At 35.1% G+C, this 21154-nt stretch overlaps 3 protein-coding genes across 5 annotated transcripts; all 3 read right to left on the bottom strand.

Moving 5' to 3' along the window:
* Positions 1-170: 170 nt before the first annotated feature.
* On the bottom strand, positions 171-5039 carry LOC133877871 (ruBisCO large subunit-binding protein subunit beta, chloroplastic). Its single transcript, XM_062316318.1, has 15 exons — positions 4883-5039; positions 3729-3980; positions 3477-3602; positions 3042-3179; positions 2828-2923; positions 2461-2703; positions 2088-2322; positions 1766-1935; positions 1581-1658; positions 1425-1496; positions 1198-1302; positions 998-1090; positions 812-904; positions 548-671; positions 171-459 (listed from the first exon to the last, which is right to left on the bottom strand). The coding sequence occupies exons 2-15, from the start codon at positions 3963-3965 to the stop codon at positions 446-448; spliced, it is 1824 nt and encodes a 607-aa protein (XP_062172302.1). The 5' UTR covers positions 3966-3980; positions 4883-5039; the 3' UTR covers positions 171-445.
* A 3188-nt stretch (positions 5040-8227) lies between these two features.
* Positions 8228-10028, bottom strand: LOC133877355 (probable WRKY transcription factor 20). Of its 2 annotated transcripts, XM_062315623.1 has the most exons (4): positions 9858-10028; positions 9256-9327; positions 8703-8831; positions 8228-8546 (listed from the first exon to the last, which is right to left on the bottom strand). In XM_062315623.1, exons 1-4 carry the CDS (start codon positions 9893-9895, stop codon positions 8327-8329), a joined length of 459 nt encoding a protein of 152 aa, XP_062171607.1. In that variant the 5' UTR covers positions 9896-10028; the 3' UTR covers positions 8228-8326. The 2 variants fall into 2 exon arrangements, with proteins under 2 accessions (XP_062171607.1, XP_062171608.1); XM_062315624.1 differs by lacking the exon at positions 9256-9327 and having other exon boundaries at positions 9858-10020.
* A 3137-nt stretch (positions 10029-13165) lies between these two features.
* On the bottom strand, positions 13166-17720 carry LOC133877354 (probable serine/threonine-protein kinase PBL16). Of its 2 annotated transcripts, none has more exons than XM_062315622.1 (6): positions 17196-17720; positions 15717-16024; positions 15462-15597; positions 14444-14580; positions 13932-14055; positions 13166-13718 (listed from the first exon to the last, which is right to left on the bottom strand). In XM_062315622.1, the coding sequence occupies exons 1-6, from the start codon at positions 17257-17259 to the stop codon at positions 13390-13392; spliced, it is 1098 nt and encodes a 365-aa protein (XP_062171606.1). In that variant the 5' UTR covers positions 17260-17720; the 3' UTR covers positions 13166-13389. The 2 variants fall into 2 exon arrangements, with proteins under 2 accessions (XP_062171606.1, XP_062171604.1); XM_062315620.1 differs by having other exon boundaries at positions 13166-13781; positions 17196-17717.
* Between the last annotated feature and the right edge of the window lie 3434 nt (positions 17721-21154).

Genomic DNA, 21154 nt, shown 5'->3' with positions numbered 1-21154 from the left:
TTCACACAAGCCACGTTTCTTCTTATCCCTTTTTGCATTATAATTTTATCAATGAATAATTCTATTCTCCAGTGGCCTGATTTTTCAACAAAAAAAAAAAAAAAAACTAATTTATATGCACTAAATGCTGCTATGAGAGGGTCACAACAATCATACATGTAGGCAATGCGTGTTCCAACACAAAACAGTGGCTTATAGGAAAATCACCAAGAGCATTCGGATATATAGACCCAACGTTGAACATGTAATGGCATTTACCCTTTAAAGCCTCGAAAATATGCCGCCCTCCGGCGAGCTAGCCTCACCGGAATCTTTTTATTTTATGTTTTACTGGCACATAAATAATTTTACAAAAAGAAAAAAAAAAAAAAAAAAAAAGGCCGCCTCTATCAACCTAACATCTCTTTGGCCACCACAAAGGTTCCACCTTTCTCGCCAACCCATCTTAGTAGCCGTATCCTGATGCAACCAAGAAAGAAAGAATCAGAAGGCATGAATGAATTTCAATGGCAAGAGTTAAAAGAGTTTCAAATCAGCAACTACAGACCTGAATTGTCCATGGGGTTCCCAGCAGGCACTGATTCAGGCTCCTTGATTTCAACAACTACACAATCTGACATCAAGAATGTTTTTGCCACCGAGGCTGCATGCTCAATGCAACACCTCACCACCTGAAACAACAACAACGACAACAAAAAATTCCACAACTCTAGTTACACACCTCAACACCATTACCAGCATTATCAGATGGTTGCACTCGCAATAAAATTTATCCTGTGTTTTTCTTGTAAAGTTCAATGCGGTCACTCACCTTAGTTGGATCAATTATTCCAGCAGCCATTAAATCTTCATATTTTCCAGTTGCTGCATTATATCCATATTTATAGTTGTCACTGGAAAGCACCTGAAGAAAAACAAAACTTCTAAGGTCAGTACGTTACAGTTCAATGTAAAAGCGACTCGAACACATACCACAATGACAAGAAGGATGATATACCTTCTCGCTAACCACACTTCCATTAACACCAGCATTCTTGGCAATCAATTTCAAAGGGTAACTCAAAGCTCTTTTGACAATATCTGCCCCAACCTGCAATTAATCCAAATAGCTTAAGCCCAATTTAAGACTTCCACTTCTATATGAGACTTCCACAATTTTCCAAATCCCAAGACTTGAAACTTCAGCAAATAGCTTACCTTTTCTTCATCATTGTCAAGGGTGTCCTTGATGGCATCCACCTTTGATGCAAGTCTCAGCAAGGTGCATCCACCACCAACTACAATACCTTCCTCAACAGCAGCCTGAAAATCATTCAAATTGTAAACTTTGATGCTGCTTTGCTTGTAGCAGAAAACATAATAAGGACTTACCTATGACATTGAGCCTATTTGTACTGGTATATTTTAATCGGTATATAAATTACCTTTGTTGCATTGAGAGCATCTTCGACTCTCAGTTTCTTTTCTTTGAGCTCTGTCTCAGTTTGTGCACCAACCTTGTGTTCAAAGGAAATTGATCAGGCACAAGATTTTTATTTACAATTACAAATCACTTTTACAACCAGTAATTGGTAATTTACCTGTATCACAGCAACACCACCTGACAATTTCGCAATCCTTTCATTTAATTTTTCCTTCTCATAGTCCTGCTCAGCAGCCTGCATGAGCATACCATTTTCATTAGCCTCAAAATGATCAAAATGAACCAAGCACTCACTATTTGTGTATGCACGAGTGGGTCAGACACAGGATGAGATATGTATACCTCAATTAGATTTCTAATCTGTGCAACTCTCTTGTTTACTGCTTCCTGTGTGCTTCCATCACCAACAATCGTAGTAGTATCCTTGGTAAGCACCACCTTAGAAGCATGACCGAGTACCTCCTTGCCAACTTTGTCTAAGGTAAGCCCCACCTCATCTCTGATTACAGTTCCTACAAGCCAGAAGAAGAAATCCCTCAACAACATGCAACAACACTAGTGCAGAAGAGTGCACCAAAACACTTGAAAATCAATACAACGCAACCAGCAAAGAAGAGACCAGAGAAAGATTAAGCCAAAAGAGAACATGATGTGAACAACTGACCTCCAGTGAGAATGGCAATGTCATCAAGGTATTGGCTCTTGCGCTCTCCAAAACCAGGGGCTTTGAGCGCAGCAATCTTCAGAGCTCCTCTAAGCTTGTTCACAACCAGAGTTGCGAGAGCTTCTTGTTCAATGTCTTCTGCAATTATCAAAACTGGGTATCCACCTCTAATAGCATCCTCCAGAATGTTGACAAGATCCCTTGCATTTGTTACTTTCTTATCAACAAGAAGCAACTGCAATAAAAAACAATTGCATCAATTAGCAACGCTGACATTTTTTTTTGTAAGTAATAATTTATTAAAAAGCGTAAGGCGAATCAGCAACTAACATATATTACTGCAGGTTAAAAGAAATAGCAGGTAAACAATCACCTGGCAATTTTCAAATTCAACTGCCATTTTCTCACTGTCGGTGACAAAGTAAGGTGAGATGTAACCACGGTCAAATTGCATTCCTTCGACAACATAAAGGCTATTCTCAGCACTTTTCCCTTCTTCTAGAGTCACCACACCCTTACGACCCACCTTACTCATGGCTTCAGCTATCATATTTCCAACTTCATAGTTGTTTCCAGCACTAACTGCTGCAACATCAGCCAGCTCACCGTCTTCAACCTGCAGTCCATTGCCGTTATAAATTATTAAAAAATTGATTGGACCAAGAAAGAAGAAAACTAAGCTGAGATGGTACAACGATAGAAACACTTGAAACCAGAAAAAAGAGTTTGACAAACATTACCTCTTTTGACATTTTCTTAAGCTCAGACACTAGAGCTTTTGCGGTCTTCTCAATTCCTCGAGTAATTAAAACAGGGTTCGCACCAGCTGCTACCACCTGAAAAATTAAAATCATTCATGAGGTGATGAAAAAATAAAAGAAAAAACTTTTGCAGTCAAAGTGAAGAGAGTTAAAAGATTTCCATCAATGCAGTGGTATGAATCAAAACACGAACCTTGACACCCTCAGTAATAAGACCTTGTGCAAGAACAACAGACGTTGTAGTTCCATCACCAGCCAAGTCATTGGTCTTTGCAGCTGCTTGTCTCACTAACTTAGCACCGATGTTCTCAACTGGGTCCTCCAACTCGACCTTAGAGGGACAAACCAAAATCCATCAGTATCTCACACTAGCTGATATTAGAAGTATAAATGATCGGTAGAAAAAGAATAAGATACAAGGGAGAAAATGTAAAAAGATGAATAGCATAACATATAAAAATATTCTTAACATAATTTCGTTAGACATATCTAATTCAGTTGATCCTTAGATTCAACAGTAATTGAAATCTAAGACCTAAATGTTTCAACAGTAAAAGAATATGGCTTTTTGAAGTTCAACGGACAACCTTGGCACTATAAAACAACGAATAGATTATAGATGGAATACCTCTTTTGCCACAGTAACACCATCATTAACAATTTTTGGGGAGCCATACTTGCTTTCCAGAACAACATTCCTGCCCTTTGGACCAAGAGTAACCCCAACAAGATCCGCAAGCTTGTTCACACCAATCTGAAACAAAACGAGAAATAGGTTATACAAACTATGAAAGGATAAAAAAAAAAAAAAAAAAAAACACAAAGTAGAAACTTCTCCCCATTAAATCAACACCCAACAGTGTCTTGGCTAGAGACTCACTTGCAGTTTCCTAATAGCCGAGCCGTCCTTGTTGAAATGCAGTTCCTTTGCCATGGCACAAATCCTGGGAGAGCGATTTCTTCGTGACATCACACTCTGCCTCCTAACAAATGAGCACGAAGAAATGGAAGCAGAAGATGACAACTTGTCCGAAGGAGCAAATTTCATATCCATAACACGGCAGCTAGGAGTAGCCAAGGAGCCAACTGAAGACATGGCTGTAAAAGTTGATGCCATCGACTCCTCAAAAAGCTGAAAACAGTGACCACTATTTAGTAATCTCAAACATATAAATTAATCAAGAGAGCAAAGGGAGCAGTGCGACAAATCGTTCGAGAGATCCGAATATTTTGGAAGGTTAGCAACAGGATGCATACATAATTTCATTATTCTACAACTTTGTAACATCAAATAGTTCGAACAAGTAATTTCAGCAGTCATTAGCTCGATCTTACATAAAAGATTGAGTTTTTTCCACATCAGAACAAATATACGCTGGGGCTCTAACAAATTTCACAGGGGAAAAATAGAAAAATAGAGTACGATTCTCCCAGAATTTCAAACAACAAAAAAGCACCAAAATTTCCAATACAAGTACTCATCGATGGCATAGCCGAACGTTTCCACTTAATTCACCATTAAAAATAGTCATACATATACATGAAATTCTCAATCTTTATTAAGAAAATGAAGCATTTTCGACAGACAGAAATAGCAAGGATTCATAAACACAAGAAGAGATTAAGAAACTAGTAGCCATCACGTTTAATTATCTCAAAAAATGAAGGGTCGGATATTTACAGGCAAAACCACTCAATCCCCACAATAACTCAAGGAAATTCAATCTCATTTCAGCACACAGTACAGAAATAAATGCCACGAGAAACTGAACCGTGCCCGCATAATTCCTGGAGACGATCACCTTCTTCCCACTAAACTCTTAATCCAACAGAAACCCACATCTTTTTTTCCACTCAAAGAACAATTGAAAGAGATTTTGAACCAAAATGTTATCCACAAGAAGCCAAACAAAAACCAAAGCACACACCAAAAGCAATAACGGAACATCTATGTATCTCAACAAAAAAGCAACACCAACAAGAACAACGAGGGTTGTTGGTTGATAGGGTGTAAAGGGAATCTGAAATGCTTACCGGGAAACGGCGACGGCGAGTATTAGGGTTTAGGGAGGGGTTTTTGGATAAGAGGGACTCGGAGACTACGTAGCAGTTGTTGCAGTAGGTATAATAATACTTAGAGGCTTATCGAGACTCGCTTTCACCTTCCTGAACCCAAAGTGTGATGATATAAAAGGGCAAAACAGTCCCTTACTATATAAAAGGATCCTGAAGCTTCGAGTGAATCTAGGCCGTTGATCTCAATATGTGCCGTTCTATTTGTCGTACTTCGGAACCCTCTAGAACCTTTTTAGAAATTCCACGTCAGTAAAAAAAAAAAAAAAAAAAAAAGCCACGCTGTTTCTTTGCAGCACGGAGTGGGGCCCGTTCCCCAGCTGTTTCTTCAGCGCAGGGCCAGACCTCTGTAATTTCAATGGGCCTCGTAGAATCAGCGAAGCCCAGTGTATTCCATTGTGTAGCCCAAAGTAAACAAGTGGGATTGATTTCTCTTTTGCTTTGTCAAGGCCCAACATATATCTCCTTAATATGAGTGATTGTACACAATTTGTGTACAATCTTATTGTGTAATGGGCTTCTCTTTTTTTTTCTTTTTTTTTTTAAGACAAGCCATATTGGTTAGACTTATAAATAGTAAAATCTACGTGCATGTATGTCACCCACATATCTTTAAATGATGTAGAAATTGTGGATGTCCAATAAACAGCATGGGGAACAGCAGCGCCAGCCGCCAGGCGTAGAAGAAAGGGAAGGGGGGCTCATGAGCTGAATGTGACGTCATTATCGTACAGCTCGGCTTTAACTTCAAAGAAACCGCCCCACGCCTTGAATTGAAACCCATGATTCATGAACGTCAATAATTGAATTTTGGGTAATCGTCGCTTGTGTTTCCACTTTCCACGCCATGAACTAATCCACCGCTCAAAACGGACACGTGGAATTAATCTAAGTACACCTTCTTTTTCTTTTTCTTTTTTATGTATTAGATCAATAAAGAAACGTACAAATGTTCACCTAAATTTTTGTCCGGATAGATTTATGGGATTCACAACGTCTTGGCTGTCAAAACGATAATCTTTCCTGGGATTAAAAAGAAAAAAAAAAATGTTATTTAGTATATTTTTATAAAAAGTGTCATATTATTGGGATGATACGTCAATAAAAATAAGTCAATTAATTTTTCATTTTTATAAGTACGGATTCAATGGTTTATTTTTACTACCATGTTATTAAATTGTATAACAATCTCTTAAATAACATCTACACGTCAAAAATACATATTTTATTTAAAAAATGCATGTAATTTTTACATGTTTTTTAACACATGTTAGTTTAATATATTGATTTGGAAAAAGTTCTTCAACCCAATTTAAAAGAAAACTTACATGTTTGTTAATGTATTTTATGAGTGCTTTTTCGTTTTTTATTTAAAAATATATTATGATGTGACGAGGGTCCGCTTAGTAAGTAGGTAGGCCATTTTCCTCTTAAAAAATAAAAAAAATAATAATAAATAAATAAATAAGAAGTAGGTAGGCCATTTAATCTAGAAGACCCTAAATATTAGCCTCTGAAAATTGTGAGTGCATTTTGCCTCTTCTCGTATAGAAGTTTCGACACTCGGTAGCTTATAGGTTCTATATGTGATAATTTTGTATTTTGACCATTTATTTTTACGCGTTTGAGAGATCTAGATTCTATAACAATAATGCCAGCAAACAAAAACTTAAGTAGCAAAATGAGAAGAATGTAATGAATTTTAAGGAGAAAACAAATTATATATATATAAGTTTGTATAATGGTCGGATCCATTTCAACTATTACCCAGACTTCACCGTAAGTTTAAGTGATTCTTATGTGTTAAAAGCTTTAACTTTGAATATCAAGACTTCAGGATATAAAATCTTAGAAGGTGTTCAGCTTTTAGCTTTGATCTACAGAATCTATTACAAGTACACTGGAACCAACATGAACTTTCAGGCTATCTCCAGAAGTCCTAAGAATCAAACTCTGTTGATTCAAAGTAACCAGGGTAATGCGAACATTCGTGTTCCCTCCCCACATCATTAAGTGGACTGACGTTAGATTACCCCAAGAATGGTCCTTAACTAATGAAAGTCACCCAGGTAATATAAGCCATAATCTAGATTATATTATATCAAGCAGTATCTAGACGGTACTGTTAAAATAGACTTTGGTAACAAACCTAAGCCATATATTCATATAGAAGAAATCATGCGATCTAGCTCATCTAGACTAACCAAAGATAATACCCCAGCCAGACATTCGTTTGTCGGTTCAACCACAACGGAATGACTAAAACGAAGAGATCTAGATTTGAAAAAAGACTTAAGAAACCTTAAGTTAAAAGGAGTACAAACAAGTTCTCAAGTAAGTCGTCCTTGTTACACGGCTGATAGCCAACTAGAAGAAGAGTCTCAATGAGGAAATATTTTCCCTACGGAATCTGATTTAATAATTGAAACAGCCATTGACCCCCAATTAAGCACCCTAACTAAGTTTTTTAAGATAAATTATAAAAGATTTAATGAAGATATTGAGTCTAAAGCAAATCTTGAAAGAAGAAAGATTTACAGCGAAAAGTTCAACCTTGAGCAAAAGAAAGAATTCTTGAGTCATTGGAAAGAACACATAAATCAAGTCGAAACAGAAATTATCTATGTCGATTTTGTTGATGAATTTTACCTTGCGAAAAACATAGTAAAAATCATCTCTAAGGAAAAATGGGTTAAAGAAGATAACACAGATGTTTATTCAATTTACCCTCCTCAAGAAACCATAATGTTTAAACACCGTACAACAACGGTTAAAGCCTCTCCTTTTAAGGTTACATCTAAAAATATAAAATATATCTTAATCAAAATTATCGCATTAGGCCTCAAAATTTGACTCTGGACATGTCAATAAAAATGATCAGCTTGCCTCCTGTTATTCAATAATTGGACATTTCATTTCCTTTAATTTCATATGGATGGTCCAAGTATTAAGCGAGTTTGTTACAAAAAGAGTGGGTTTACTTGATCATCCGTATTGAATAACATGATTACCAAAATATATTGAATAACAGGACATCAATGTATGTATTAGAATATAAATTAAACAATTCAATTTACTAATTTTTATCAATTAAATTTTTGGGATAATTAGTGATAATTTAATATGGACCGAGAGCCAAAGTTTTGGGATTAAAATCTAAGTACAATTTAATTCATTTCAGTTAAATATTTTACTTAATTAATTAACGACACTAAGTAATTAATAATGTTAAATCCTTTTTTCGATAAATCACAAATATGTACAAACTGACTGAATATATATATATATATATATATATATATATATATATATATATATATATATATATATACCTTCATTGTTCTTAACTGGCAGTCTGGCAAGGCTTTCTCCAAGGGGAAAAAGATGCCTTAAAGAGAAGTAGTACTAGTTAATGGATCGATCTCCGAGAACTTGTGTCAACAAGTCATATTGGTTGGCAGTCGAAGATGAAGTCCCTGAGTGGCCGGAGGAGGCAGATTCTGATGCCGGTAAGCCATGGGTGTGCACCCCCTCATACACTACTCGAACAGAACCGGGCTCCGAGGCCGACCACTCAGCTCTCTTCTTCACACTACAATTGCTCCTTTGGCACTTGAAGTAACTTCTGATGATCATTGATCAGCATATACATAAATTCGATCAACTCGTTAATTTCCATATATACATGATGCATTAGCATTTATTCGAAAAATATAAGATGATCATATATATTCATATATAGAAATTAAAAGATCGATCCTCCAGCTAGCTACGTACGTACCTGAATTTCCCAATATTTTTTATGAACTTTTCGCCATATTTTCTCCATTCATAGCCATCTTCTGGCAAGACCAATCTGTTGCCTTTTCCATCCATATCTTGCTCTTCTCTATCTCCCTCCTCAATTTCCCTAATCGGAAGGACATCAAAAGGGATTAAATAAACTATACCTATTCTCTAGCCCTATGACCGGCCTACAGTTAGTTGCATACATAAAATCATGACCAAACCCATCTCTTACCTTGTATTGTGTATATATATATATATATATATTCCATGTTCAGCTATATATTTGGTTTAATAATATTGTTCAAAAACTAGGTAAGCATTATAACCTAGTTTTTGAATCAACCACAAGTTCTACTCAACAAATTAAAACGCTTGAGGGATATATTATAAGCCCCACGGTGAGAAGACTCAATCTCAACATCAAACACTGGATGATAAAGCTGATGAGAAAGGATATATGGCTTCATATATATATATATATGACATGCTAAAGATAGATCAAATGCAGATAATCATGATATCAGTAGTTTGAGGCCGAAGTGCACCTTGATAATATATATATGTCGTGTGGGTGCGAGAGGATCGAGCATGTAGAGGCGGCGGATCTGAGTTTAAAACTAGAAAACCTTGCAAAAGTGTATACTTATTCTGAACGTACAGATCATACTTAGATCCAAGCATGGAAACGTAGACAAAGTAGATCAAGTGCGGAAAAGCAGTAAAACAAGGTGCAAAATCTAGATCCATGGACAAAAAAAGACCAACAAACTAGCATCGCAAGTGCATTTAATTCAGAGTACCTTCATGCTTGTAGTACATATTTACATGCATATACATATATATATATATATATAGACTTAGAATTAATTAAGCAACTAAATAAGAACAAAAGGCACTGCCTGCGACAAAAATTTTATGATCAAAGAAAAAAAACATGTGTTCGATCTATATAATAATACAACTTAGACGGTATTTAAAGGCCAGAAATACGAATCTATGAATTTAAGGAAATCTCCGAGAAGATATCAGGAAAATAAAAGGAAGCTGCTTGAAAATAACTGAGTCTTTAGCAATACTTTCTTTTTATTTTCCTCGTAACTTCGAGGAGGACTGAAAAAGCTTTGCAAAGAGGAGGAAGGAGGCATACATGGAGACTTGTCTGCTTTGCGAAGCTTCACTACTCATGGCAGCTGTGCTCTCACTACCCAGAAAGAGCTCAAAAGTATATTCAACTCTGTGGAAAAAAAGTACGAGAGAGAGAGAGAGGAAACTACTGTTCTGTCTTTTATAATAATATTATCTTGTCTGGCATTAGGCGTTTTTCCATGGAAACAAACACGTATGGGAAAATTCATTTTCTATTTTTTATAAGTAGGAGCCGTTTTCATGAGATTTCTATGACCATACGGGGAATGAAGTTTCGGGTTTCCCTCACTCTAACGGGAATTCAACCAATGAAACCGGGCCTCGGATTCCATCCAAGTTGGCTCGTTCCCATTGTACCACGTGTCGCTCTTCTGTAGGAGTGTCATGGAAGCTTTGTAACACCATGGTTCACATAATTATTCACATTCAGATCCTGCTGGCGATGGAAGAGAAAATTAAATGGTGGAGAACCGAGGTGTAAAGTGACGTCGCCTAGAAACGTCACCTCGTATATACGTACTATTTTGGCATATTACAATATTAAGCTTTTCCAAGGGTTCACGCATTTACAATTTTTTACCTTTTTTTTTCCTAATCAAAAATTATTTATTAAATTTTTAGTATTGGCAAATGCTCTTTGGGAGTAAATTTTATATTTAGGGTTGAGTCAATATATATTTTGAGCTAAAAGAGTGAAGAACCAACAAATTTAAGATCACATTTGATCAAGACTAGGTTGGTTCAAATTAACGAGATTCTATGCCCGCATGCTGAATAAATGGAGAATCAAAAGGAGTTTCAAAGAGCTCCATTTACAACTACGTTTGAAGACAGTTTTATATCGGAAAACTCTAGCCGACTTGGTCTAAATAACTTTGTTTTCTCTCGTTCTATAGAAGACTCATAACCCACGCCTTCCGGACACAAAGAGGCATTATTCGTTTATATTTTGAATTAAATTTATTATTGTTATCGAGCTTAAGCATATCATCGATTTCTAATAGTTCTTTCTTTGCCAAATCAAACCATAGAATAGCCTGCAAGTATCGTAGTTCTGATTTTGAAACCTCTGTCAGTAATTACCACTTTTCAGCATTTCTTGGATGTGTTGATTTGACCATATGTCTATTAAGAGCCCTACATTAAGCCTTTAACAAATCTCTTCCTTCAAGGTGCCTTTTGTGAAAGAGTAAAGCTCAATAGACTTTATCATGGTATCAGAGCTTCAAGGGCTTGGACAATGTTGGACATTTTCCTCCCGATGTTGAAATGTATACTTGAGTTGTGGGCTTTATAAGCCTTAAGCAAACATTTTCATTTTTTAAGTGACTTTTGTAAAAGAATAAAGCTTAATAAACTTTATCAATATCCAATAAAAAAGAATTTGCCAAAATATAAAGTTATGGCAAATGAAGGACTACATATGTTTGACTCAACTCGTCGATATTTTGCTCTAATTAAGAAAGATTAAGAATATTATATAGGGTAAAGTTTAGGTAAGGGTGTTGGCTAGCTCTAAAATAATATGAATGACAAATTAAGAAATAATAAAAGATTTTCTTTTTTCTTTTTTATTATTGAACATCGCAAACAATTGTATTCTTTAGAGTGCCTACTGCCTAGGGACATCGAAACTGAGGAACTGATGATCTTTTCTAGAGAATAAATTATGTGATAATTCAGTTTATATATATAAATTATGTGATAATTCAGTTTATATATATATATATATATATATAGTGCTAGTATGAATAATTAAAGTAGGGGGGGGGGGGCTAGGGCTACAAGTCCTAGACTTAAGGGGTTTTTGTTTTTGTTTTTCACCTTGGGACAAACAAGAAATCATCCAAAACGAGTCAATCATCCACCTATGAGAAGTACTTCTTTACAGCATGTGAAGTGGATAACGCTGTGTGACCATGACCAAATTTCGAGTACCATTTTTTTTGTGGTCCACCTAGTTTTGTTAATGAATTAATTAAATAATTTTTTTTTAAGTTAAATTTTTGAATAAGTGGTGATTATCATGATATCAAAATACAAAATTATAGGTTTGAACATTAACTCTATAAGCTATCCTCTATTTTAATTAAATATTTCAAATATTAAACCTTATTTGTTAAAGAAATATTTGAAATCGCACCAAAAAGAAAAAATATAAACATAAATAAATTACTTAAATAATTAAATTTATCATTTTCATAACGATCTAAGTATGCTGATGTCCCCTTGCCCAAGGAAACTGTTGAATCTTATTTTGAAGAGAGTGGTGGGACAATGTTTAGCCATCACATCTCATGTTTTGTGATTTCTTTATGCAACACTTTATAAAATGCAGAAAACTTGTAAAATAATAATAATAATAATAATATATATATAAGGAAAAAAAAAAACTGAATGATATGATTAAAATGATAACCTCCCCCAATATGGTTTCCAACTAGGATTTCTCTACTTCCTCATGGATTCCAGCATGAAGAATCTTCAACCCAAGAGTGTCAAATCAAACCATAATTTTCCTTTGCTTTTGGCTTTGTTTGGCAAACCATAAAATTTTTTTTCACTTTTCAATAACAATCGATATCAAAACATTCTAACTATTTTTACTTTTTATATCACATTAATAATTTTTTATTAGTATTTAAATAAAAAAATCAACTATAATACAATTATTTTTTTTTCACTTTCTATGCAAATTCTTTTTACTGTATATCGTATCTATCACTTTTTACTGACTTCAAAATTAACAATTCACTATCATGTTCTACACAAAGTTTTACCAAACAAGGCCTTATTTGCAAGACCCACCAAAAGAGGAAAGAAATAGAGAAAATTAAACCAATGGGAGTAACCTTATCTTATCATAAGAGGATGCCATGATTCAATAATAAAATTTGAGAAAAATGAGGTTGTTTGTCACATCCAAAAAAGTTAAGTTTCATGTGTATATATATATATATATATATATATATATTCGTTGGGCAGTTCGTGAGAAAAAAACACCGCTAAATCTTATATTAATTAGTTTTTTATTACGTGAAATTATATTTTATAAGTGATTTCAAAGAGCTCAAATTTTAACTTTTTGAGAATTATAACATAAAAATGGTTAGCATTTTCTGGTGTTTATCTTTAGCAGTAATTAATGTTGGGCAATACAATTTAAAAATTAAAATAAATATAATATAATTAATCATTAAATATATTCACAAAAAAAGAAAAAAAAAAAAAAAAAAAAAAAAAAAAGACTGCTTTTGGCCTCAAAATTATAAGGGGCTACCGCCAGAAAATCCTGTTGCAAGCTGATACTATACAATCATACACACATGTTTAGATTGATATTTACCTACAGTTAAAATGATAAAATTCCAAGCAACTATGACAAACATGTTTTAGCCAGAGGAACAAAGAAAAAGAATACAAAGCATTAAAAAGAAGAAGAAAAAGAAAAAAGCTACCTAATGCAAAAACTCTCCCTTTAAACTGGAGAAGAAGCTTAACACATAAGAAAACCCAGGACCATGTCAGCTACTCTATGCATCTTCTTTTCCTTTTGACTCTGCATCCGGAACCTCGCTAATTACAGTTAGGGTAGTTTTTTCAGTTGAAACATCCTCAGTAGGGGCCTGTAGAGGTTCCAAGGAGTCCACTATATCTCGCATTAAAGGCCTTGCCTTTGGATTCCTGTTTAAGCAATGATAGGCCAGCATGGCAGCCTTGTGAACTCCTTTAACAGGATATTCTCCTTCCAGCCTTGGATCAATGATATTCAGCAATTTTTTCTTCTCCTTAAGCAACGGGAGAGCCCAATCTGTCAGGTTCTGCTCTCGGGCTGATCGCGACTTGTCTAACGATTTTCTTCCTGTAAGAAGTTCAAGAAGAACAACACCATAGCTGTAAACATCACTTCTAGGAGTTAGATGGCCTGCGCAGAAGAAAAGATGCTTATGATGTAAGTTCTAACAAAACCGAGGTCCTAAATTCAAATTCTGTCTTCCTTTCAACTTAAACTTTTGAGATACGTGATGATCTAACGTAACGGAGATAGGGAACTCCGGTCAGTAAAATACTTTACCTGTCATAATATACTCCGGAGCAGCATACCCGTATGTTCCCATTATGCGAGTAGAAACATGAGACTTGTCTCCCACTGGTCCATCTTTTGCAAGGCCAAAGTCAGAGAGCTTTGCATTGAAGTCCTGTTTGTGAAGCATGCATATAAAATCCACAGTTTTGAGTTAAAGCTGGTGATTTGACTATAACATGATAAATATTCCTCATCCAAGCTATGCTGACTTATTAAATATCTAGGAAAAACATTGTTTATTTAGGAGTTTTACTTTTTACTCTGTTATAACTTATTTTCTGGATATAGAACTTGCTAAATATTCCCTCAGTGATTTCATCCTTAATGAATTTCTTATAGAAAACTAGATTTCTCTCATTACCATCCATATACAAGGCTTCATTCAACAAATTGAATGGTGTCTTTTTCTGTATCTTTTTTCTGATACAAAAAGACAGGAATCTGAATAAATTACTTGATTTTATCTGTTAAGGAAACTAATATCCACTTCATATACTAACCGAGTCCAACAGAATATTAGACGTCTTAAAATCACGATAGATGACAGGTTTCTCAGCTTCATGGAGAAATGCAAGTCCTTTTGCAGCACCAAATGCAATTTTCATTCTAATGGACCACGGCATAGGCAGCAATACTCCTGCAACAAAAAGAGGAATTATGTTCAATTGTCATAATAGAAAACTAAAAGAGTTGTCCTGCCCAAGCCTCCGACAAACAATAACAAATTCGGAAATTTTAACTTGCTAAAAAAGAGTTTGGAAATTATATACATTGTCTGATAAAAGCTCCCATACTAATTTTTTGCATCTAATACTGAATATAAATTAGACTTAGTCCTTCAAAACACCTTAGAGAAAATTAAACAATAGGCTTTCCACATCCACACACAAATCTTGAAACTAGATAGTTATATCTAAAAACAATTTAAGAACTAATGGGTTTTTTTTTTCTTAAAATAACCTCCCACTTTCAGTTTTTCTCCCTTCTGGTACATAAGACTACAAGAGAAATCAGGCTTAGGCCTTTAAAATACCTTTTCAGCAGTCACTAGGGGCCGTTATTTCTAGGGATCACCTCAAACTATGCATAGATAGAAACTCATTAAATTGCCAGGATTATTGCCAAGTAAGCAGCTTTCGACGAAATGAGTGAATTGGAAAATGCAATAAACCTAAGGAGTGAATTGTCGGTTGTAGAAACACAATGAATAAATTGAAATCGTGCAAAAATTAAGAGAGTTTTGACCAAATTTCACTTAAATTTTAGCACCTCCTCTCCTTCAAATAAAATCTGATTTAAGGCTGCTAGACATCATTGTAGGCGCATCTTTTTTATCAAGTTACTGTTTCCTTTAACTGCTTTACATAAAGATGCATCCCTAACACATGTTAAACCAACATCTTAAGATGGTTACCAGAATCCTACAATGTGACTGCCCCAAAACTAATCTTTCAGAAAACAACATTGAGAAGGAAAAGCGAATGAAAAGGGAAGTGAGAAGCAACAGGAAATGCTTACTTGAAAAAAGATTGTTCTCCACACTACCCCGAGCCATATACTCATATATTAGTACCCGTTGTTCATCTTCACAGCAATATCCAATCAATTTTACCAAATTTGGATGAGAAAGCTGCCCCAAAAATATGACTTCTGCCTAGAAACCCACAAATTAAAGCACTTAATCAATCTGATATAAGTTTTTAAGGTTCCATAGAAGATACAAATAGCACCATAAGTTTTAAAGAGTGGAACTATAAAGAACGTAAAGATTACCAGCCATTCTCTGTGGCCTTGATAACTGTCATCACCATCATGAACCTTAACAGCTACAGGTAGGGGAGGAAGCCCCTCTTTTAGATCCTCAGAAATAAACCCTTTATAAACCCTTCCAAATCCTCCTCCGCCCAACACTCCGTCTGGCCTAAAATTTCCAGTGATTACCTTTAGCTCATTGAAGGTGAATGCAATCAATGGATTTGCAGCTGAATCACGTCGTAGGTCTTCTACTTCTTCAGGGTTTGATGGTAACTTACTATCATCGTTCCTTGGTTTCACAAATTGGCTCTCGTCTTTTGGAGACTCTAAAAAGCAAGATGACAGCATTATATCACATATCGAGGTACAAAATTCATTTCTGTTTTACTTTCGTGACAAAGGCAGAAAGAAGAAGAAAGAATCTAAAGAAAATAAAAGTTCTCACTTCACTGCAACAGTAAACTTGGTGAAATATTTGTAGGTAAATAACGCTTTTAATATCCAACACTGAAAGACATTCAAACCTGATGTGAAGAAACAAAAACATTCTACGAGAGAATGTTATGAGGGGGGAAAAAAATCCATTTTGACAACAATGCGAAAAGAGTGTACAGTTTCGAGCCTAAACTTATTGGTTAGCTACCAAAAAGTTTCAACAATGCGAACTCATGAAGTCACCTAATGATCTCTACGTGATCTTGTGTAGATATGAAAACAAAATATTTAATTTCCAAACTGAAAAGGGGGGGAGGGAATTTGACTGTTGAGCTATTTTGCAACTCATTACCGTTATAAAGATAATATCTAACATAAGAGTCGGTATGCTACAGTAAGATCCGTCCGGTTTTCTTTGGTAAGTAAAGTGCGATGTATCCACTTCCCACACAAGAAAAGGAAAATAATAAATAAAAAAAAAAAATCACCTTTATAAGTGGTATAAAGTAGAAGTGAAAAAAGGCCCAGAAAGAAGGAAAAAAAGAAAAAAGTAGAGGTGAAAAAGTTGTATCATCCTCATTTTCTTTTTAGTCCTCCTATTAATTGCTAATGGACAGCAATTAATGGATAAATATGCTATAAGTGGGATAACGCTGCTTTCCTACGGATTCACCAACTCCAGAACCAGGAAAAAGAACAGACAAACAGAAAAGAAAAAGGCCAAAACAGAGCATGAAGAGAAGATTTTTAAATAATTTGGCAAACAGAACACTCTTGAACATGTAACCCTCAATCCCAGGTTTCAAGAGAGAGCATAGATCAGCTAAGGCAAAAATATACATAAAGCGTTACTCATACAAGAAATTCAAAGACACAGAACAAAAAGCAAACAGAGGAAAGCAGCGTTATCACTCAAATCAAAGTTGAACTCTAATCTCAAGTAATTTGAGTGAACGAAAGAGAAAAAAACAAAAACCCAGCACTGGAATCATGTATAACACAAAACCCAATTGCAGAAAACAATCGAACAAGTAAAAAAGCAAAACTTCCTTGAAAACCAACCTGACTTTGCATTGGATGAGACTCTGTAAACTGAGGGTTCCCACCTACACCAGCAATTCCCCATCACACCAAACTCAGAAACAGCCCAAGACGCACTTCTTCACCAACCACCCATCACCAAAAGCAAAGTTATTTCACTCTTTCAGAAAGAAGAATTATACCCCAAACTACAAAAAAAAAAAAAAAAAAAAAAAAAATACACACACACACACGAAAAAGAACAATTTAAGAAGCTCTCTGTTTCACAATTGTTGGTAAGAATTGTGTGTGGGTGCAATGGTTGATGAAAGCAAGAAAGAGTGTGAGAGAATTCTTGATGTTAATGATGGGGTGAGTGTTGAGGTGGGGGATGGTTCCTAGCTATGGCGAAAATGGGCCCACAGAGTTGGGGGATTTTGTTCTGTTTCAAACTGTGCGTTTCTGAGCTTTCTTCTTAGTGCGCATATACGGTGCACCCAGATCCCCACCAATCTTTTTCCATCACTCTCCAACATACTCTTCTCCATCTTTTTCCTTTGCCTCCGCCATCCTTAATTTTTTAATTTTTTTTTTTATCTTCCCTCGCTCATCCACACCGAGTAATATCCAATTGCAGGAAACTACCAACTACTTTACCTAACATTACTTCTTATTTATAATTCTGATTTTTTTATTAATGTAGCTAGTACCACCTCAGTGGGTATAATTATGTAGTGGGCAATTATATAATTATCCACCCAGCAATTTATACAATTATAGCGACCTAATTACCAATGCAAACGCACAAATATGTGTATTTAGTATTTAGTGATCTTGCCATCATGTCCTCTAATCTAGGGGTTTTTGTATGCCAATAATTACAGGTGTACAACTGGGATTGGGTGCCCGGCCACAACCCCTCAAGGGCATTCCAATTGTTTGTAAGAAATCCTAATTCATACATTGCAGAAAAATTGCACACCACAGCAAAATCAACCTGGTCTAATTGTAGCTGCTATAGGAATTTTTGAATGAGTAATTAGGGTGACGTGATTATGATCCCAAATGTTCCATTGCAAACCCGTTTTTAACGGTGAGTTCTACCCAAAGTTTGTATAAGAAACTAGATTTTATTTATGTATTAATATTGTTGATCATTAATTTGTTTTCCTCTTTGAAGTTTCTATATTCAAGTGCTTTACTTTTTGTAATTTTGAATGAACTCTAACGCAAATGAATTCCAAGAATCTGATTAAACAATAGTAGAAGGGAAGTGGATATGCATGAAGTAGTTCTCTGAATTGTTTCAAACCTATACTCCACTAGCCTAAATTAATTGTTTTTGCTAAATGTAGAATGACAACAGTTGAATATTAGTTTTACCTAAAAAGTATTGTGGCCTACAAAGTATCATGGGCAGAGAAATTGTCAACTTCGAGTAGTGCTTGATGCTATGTTGCAGTGCAGTGCAGTGCAGTGCGTGCTACGATGATTATGTGGTATACCATCATGCTATCATTTGATGGTGTCCTCATCTAAAACTATTTTGAAGCAGTTATTAGGCTAATGTTTTATGTTGAATTTATGAAGCTAAAGAGCTCAAAGTGTTCATTTCCTTGTGTCAGTCTTGTGCAATTTAACACCCCCTCTTCACCAAAATATGTTGGAGAAGAGAATGAAGGAAAAATATCAAACTCGATCGTTCAACACATTTTGTTGAGATAATGTTTAAATGCAAAAGATCAAGATGGGGTTTCTTTTTGGGTGTCGTTTTCTAAACTGGAAAAGTTTATTAAAGGCATCTGCTGATCTGCATAAAACTATTTCTTATGCTTGGATTTTATGGAAATGATGTGATGTTTTTCAGAACTTTCAGCTGGCAACAAAATATGTTTAGCACCACTGCACCAGGGAGCCTCAGAGTCAACACCTTAATGAGTAATCAGTACTCTTCAGAGGTTAGTGATTTGTGTGGAAAAAAGAAGAATTGAAACACAGAATCTAGCGCTACCCAATAGCTTTTTGACACTATTCCTCAAAAAAAAGAAAAAAAAAAAAAGAATTCCAGATTGTTCTTTTGATCCAAACATGCCTACTAGTGTAAGGATGATATTGTTCCACATGTCAGTTAACGCATATGGCTCATGTAAAGACAATGCAACTATGGTCACGGTACAAACCATTTTCTAACATGATGCATGAAAAATCTGTCTCTAGCTATGCCGGCAAGCTAGACTTCAATGAGCTTGCTTATTGCTGGTGGGCAGGTAGTTTAATAGTATGCTTAGGTCACATGGTCGGCAGATAATTTAATAACACTTATTTTTACCATGTCTATTGAAGGAGAGAAGAATATCTTTTGTATTTTTCCTCTTTCTCTTGCTTTTTGTCTAGTAAATTGAAGTTGTAGAAGTTGGAAATGTAATGGAAAGATCAGTTCAATGCCCCACCTTTGTAGATATGTCCTTCTTCTGAAATGACTTCAGAAGCACTTAAGAAAGGGAGAATTCCAAGTGAAAGGGAATATGTTAGTGATGAGCGGTGGTCCAAACTCAAATATAGTCTCTCCTCCATGTTTTGATTGACATGGACCGAAGACCACCATTTGTTTCTTGGAAACACACCCCCCCTGCCTTTTTCTCTCTACCTCTCTCCTTCTGTCCTTCAGACATATGCAGGCCCACATTCACACTCAATGTCTTTTCTGGATAATAATGCCTGATATAATTATTATTTGTGCAGATAATTAGAAAATTATGTATATATACATTGCTTATCATAATCTAATATAGCTGTTATAAATGCTAATGTTACATTAAATTATGATAAACATATATACATTATTATAATGTAGATTTTAATTACAAAGCACTTTTTATCAATACAGGGCCTACATCATACAGGGAAAATCAATGGCAACATGTTACCTGCATCTACTGTCTACCACTGCTCATTCAAATGCATATATAAGAATTTGGTCCCATCTCTGCAAAGACCACAGCATGCTAAATTTGTGCTCGACAATCATCAAGCTTGAAGCTGGGGCCAAATGGTCATTTATCATAATTTTCCATAAGTCGTTAGTTGAATTCCTAAAAGCTAGCCATGCAACTAAGACTATGGTATCAGACAACACAGATTTCAACATCCTCATTTCCTCGCACCATGCCTTCAATCATATACCTCTCTTAGAACCAACTTCCTTGGAGAGAAAAGACTTCAAATGGTTACAATCCCCTGCCTGTAATCTTGCTACTGAAAATGCTAAGGCATAGGAAAACTGAGTGGGCAGGGTGCTTCACGGTTAGCCCTTGAAGTAACCATATTCTAGCTTCTCTAGAAAGCAGATGATACTTCTTCTTATATATTCATCTCATTGTTTTTTTTATCTGCTAGCAATTTCAATCTGAAAAATATATTCATCAAATTATAAAATTGCATAATGGAATTGATCTGCTTCTGATCAGAAAGTAAAAAAATCTTGACAATCAGGGTACTTAGCATGTTCATCCTATTTTCAACATTCTTTTGTATGTTGTCTCTCATACAAGCTAATAGTTAACCTTCTCTTTTTTGCTCTAGGATATACATAATATTATTCCTTTTATATATCATTTTCCAATGCCATATTAAAACATGACATACATGCTTGAAACTGTTATGTATATCTGATACAAGGTGAATAGAATTTAACTAAATAATCCAGCTGTTAAAATGTCCCAACATAGTTAAATATTTATGTTGCATGCACTTGAAATTACTGCCTGTCAAAGCAAACTAGATGTATACTTTATTTCTATCAAATTATGATACATGAAGACACAATAATAGATTGCCATGAATGAAATCTGATGCCTATTCACAAAGCAAGTTCATATAGCATTCATATGGAGAAAGGTCCAATGATGTGAAGATTTAACTTCGAGACGTATCTCGAAAGTCTTAGGCCTTGATTATAAACCTCTGATTACGCAAACGATTACATTCAATTTACGCAATGT

This window comes from Alnus glutinosa, chromosome 9 (assembly GCF_958979055.1).
Source record: "Alnus glutinosa chromosome 9, dhAlnGlut1.1, whole genome shotgun sequence".
In the NCBI taxonomy this organism is placed as follows: Eukaryota; Viridiplantae; Streptophyta; class Magnoliopsida; order Fagales; family Betulaceae; genus Alnus; species Alnus glutinosa.
The sequence above is the reverse complement of the archived record's forward strand: the minus strand, read 5'-3'. Positions and strand labels throughout refer to the sequence as shown.

Coding starts and splice junctions, on each gene's coding strand:
- LOC133877871 (XM_062316318.1), bottom strand. CDS start 3,965: ATGGCATCAACTTTTACAGCCATGTCTTCAGTTGGCTCCTTGGCTACT. Junction 2,704..2,827: donor TTAAGAAAATGTCAAAAGAG/GTAATGTTTGTC, acceptor AATGGACTGCAG/GTTGAAGACGGTGAGCTGGC. Junction 1,936..2,087: donor CATTGCCATTCTCACTGGAG/GTCAGTTGTTCA, acceptor TCTGGCTTGTAG/GAACTGTAATCAGAGATGAG.
- LOC133877355 (XM_062315623.1), bottom strand. CDS start 9,895: ATGAGTAGTGAAGCTTCGCAAAGCAGACAAGTCTCCAT. Junction 9,328..9,857: donor CAAAGCAGACAAGTCTCCAT/GTATGCCTCCTT, acceptor AAGGTTTTCTAG/TTTTAAACTCAGATCCGCCG. Junction 8,832..9,255: donor GACATATATATATTATCAAG/GTGCACTTCGGC, acceptor CCTTCCGATTAG/GGAAATTGAGGAGGGAGATA.
- LOC133877354 (XM_062315620.1), bottom strand. CDS start 17,259: ATGGGGAATTGCTGGTGTAGGTGGGAACCCTCAGTTTACAGAGTCTCA. Junction 16,025..17,195: donor CTCATCCAATGCAAAGTCAG/GTTGGTTTTCAA, acceptor CTTGCTTTTTAG/AGTCTCCAAAAGACGAGAGC. Junction 15,598..15,716: donor AAGGCCACAGAGAATGGCTG/GTAATCTTTACG, acceptor GTGGGTTTCTAG/GCAGAAGTCATATTTTTGGG.